The 2,698-nt window shown below is 41.8% G+C and overlaps 1 protein-coding gene across 1 annotated transcript; it reads left to right on the forward strand.

The window, feature by feature from the left end:
- The first annotated feature begins 2,071 nt into the window (after nt 1-2,071).
- LOC144838285 (BTB/POZ domain-containing protein KCTD4-like) lies at nt 2,072-2,698 on the forward strand. The gene has a single exon (XM_078693626.1). The coding sequence runs from the start codon at nt 2,072-2,074 to the stop codon at nt 2,696-2,698; it is 627 nt and encodes a 208-aa protein (XP_078549752.1).

The following is a 2,698-nucleotide window of genomic DNA, read 5'->3' on the forward strand; positions in this document are numbered from 1 at the left end:
ACGTGACTGTGCGACCGTTGTGCGGTAAAGGCATCATAGTGACAGCGAATGATTGCACGTCGTTTCTGATCGGTGATCACGTTCACGTACAAGACTTCTCGTTTAAATGCAACAACTGGTCGCGTTCGTCGTCTGCGCTGCGTCTCACAGGAGTCGGACGCGTGTACAACGTTACATTGGAGCGTCTCGGTGTACACGGTGGTGGTGGTGGTGATGATGATGATGATGTAATGAATATCGATTCAGCGCCACCGCCCATACTCGTTCACGTATCACCGCTGTTGTCTGAAGAAACGTTGCGGGTACACAACGTGAGTTTAAACTCGATCGTCGGTGGCTCTGTCGTGTTGAATCGACTGTATGGCTCGATGACAGTGTCTAGATCTACGCTCGTCGAGCGTGTAGAGTGTGTTCGACTGGAACTCATTAGAAACGCCACCAAACTATTGGACTGGGACAGATGGATGTCGTTAGGCTGCTCCAGTACTGTACACGAAGACGACTGTGATTGTACACTAGAATTGATTACCTGTTGTACAGCGTTTTTAGTAGCGATCGCGTCTGTCTACGCAATATGCGCTGGAGCCAGAATGCACGTGCATAACCGCAAAGTGGCTGAAAGTGCTCTGGCCGAAGATCATTCATTTCATCAATCAAAGTGAAAAAAATGTTTGATTCGTTTTGCAAAGCGTCCGCGCGTCAGAGAATGACCGCCGGGATCAAGTCTGTGTAACTGATAGCACATTTCTCGATGCAAAGTTCTAAAGATGCGTTTTAATGTGGCCATATAATGAGAGACGAGAGGCCAAGTATTGTACAAAACAACGACGGATATGATAAGATATCGTCGAATCACGTCCAAGATTAGATTTAGATGAAAGGCAAAGCAGATATCGTCCTGATAACTGACGGAGCAGTCACCGTGCGTCGGTTGCCATACGAGTAGATTCATTGGATAATAGACAAGATAACGAGTGAACGTTATCGAGTAAAACCATCGCATTTTGTCACAGAAAACGGATCCCATCGTTCTGTGAAATCCGTAACGTACGACTTGATACCAAGTTTGAAAAGCTTCGCATCCGTCGATGGTGTGCCACAGAGCCTGGAATTGATGCATGTACACGCGTAAACTTTTCTTCTTGGCTTGACTGATGATGATTCGCTCCACTTGTTTCGTTACAGCGGACAATACTTTACATACGTTGCCGACGATGGCTCTGGACGCTACGATGACATAACTGATGAGGCTGAACGTTATGAAAAGTATGATAGATATGTAGAAATACGGTTGAATGGGCAACCATCGATAAGCGCATTCGAACAAGGCCAGTTTAATGCCCATAGTGTAGTGCGTGTGTGCGGTGTTTTTTTTTTTTTTTTTTTTAGAGACAAGCCTGAACGTACGCTAACATCGCTGCCGATACACCACCGACGTACCGATACTCACACGAAAATCCAAAACGATCGTTGGGACACACGCAATAGTCACCGTCTGCGGCGTCAGAGTATACACATCGGCCGTTATGCGCTGCACACGTCGTGCAGTTTACTGTTGTTTTAGGAATCGATTGTTTGCACACGGCTCCGGAGACGCCATCGCCTACACACACGCAATATTTCGATACACCATCGTACTCCATTCGTCCACTCATTATTTAGTTTACCTTGGTATTTTCGTTTCTTCGAAATGTTATATGAAAGCACATTGAAACAATTTCTATGAATACGAGATTAGCCACATTTATCCGAAACAAATTTATCATCATCATCTCATTCAAATGTAACAATTATCAATCATTACCGATCCGACTATATATATATATAATATCTAACAAATAACCATACTGCCAACGCTGTGGCGAATGCTATTGGAATAAATAAAGTAAAGGCTCTCTTTCTAAAAGAATAGATCTTTGTTTTCAGAGAGTTGTTAATTATAAGCCAAATATCTTTGTTGTTTTTACATTAAATAATACATGTCTAGCAAATGGCTGGAGAGTGGTTCAAATCTAACCTGAATATTCTCCCGTTTTTTAGATTAAATTATATTGGAGCGAATTTGACAAATATGGCTTCACACAAAGACGACATTGTAGAGCTAAATGTTGGCGGGTGTTATTACACCACAAGTCGATCAACCTTAACTCGTTATTCAGATTCTATGCTGAGTGCAATGTTCAGTGGTCGTCTTCCTACTAAAGTTGATCAGTGTAACCGCTACTTTATTGACGGAGATGGGCCTACCTTTAGACACGTTTTGAATTTCCTAAGGATATCAAAACTTATTCTTCCTGAAGGATTTAAAGAATGGGATATTTTAATCAATGAAGCGGATATCTTCAAACTTCCAGGACTGATTACATTTATTGGAAATGAGAAAGAACACATTCGTAAAAAAAAAGTAAAGACAGTTAAATGTTTAGACTTTATAGAGGTACACAAGTCAACATCCCAATTGCGTGTATCTAGCAGTCTGCCAAACATTTTCTGTAAACTACCATCACTAATGGAAACTTCCGAACTTCAGAAACATGGCGAGTTGGAAGTGACAGTTCCCTATCTATTCGAATCTGATCATCTTATACTATTAAAGGAAATAATTCAACTAGGATTTACATTGGAAACTGCTTGCTTAGACTCGAAGGATAGGCATAGAAGGACATTTACAAGAGAGACCTCTGCGGGCACTATATAA

The sequence above is a fragment of the Antedon bifida genome, chromosome 3 (genome assembly GCF_963402885.1).
Source record: "Antedon bifida chromosome 3, ecAntBifi1.1, whole genome shotgun sequence".
Classification (NCBI taxonomy): domain Eukaryota; kingdom Metazoa; phylum Echinodermata; class Crinoidea; order Comatulida; family Antedonidae; genus Antedon; species Antedon bifida.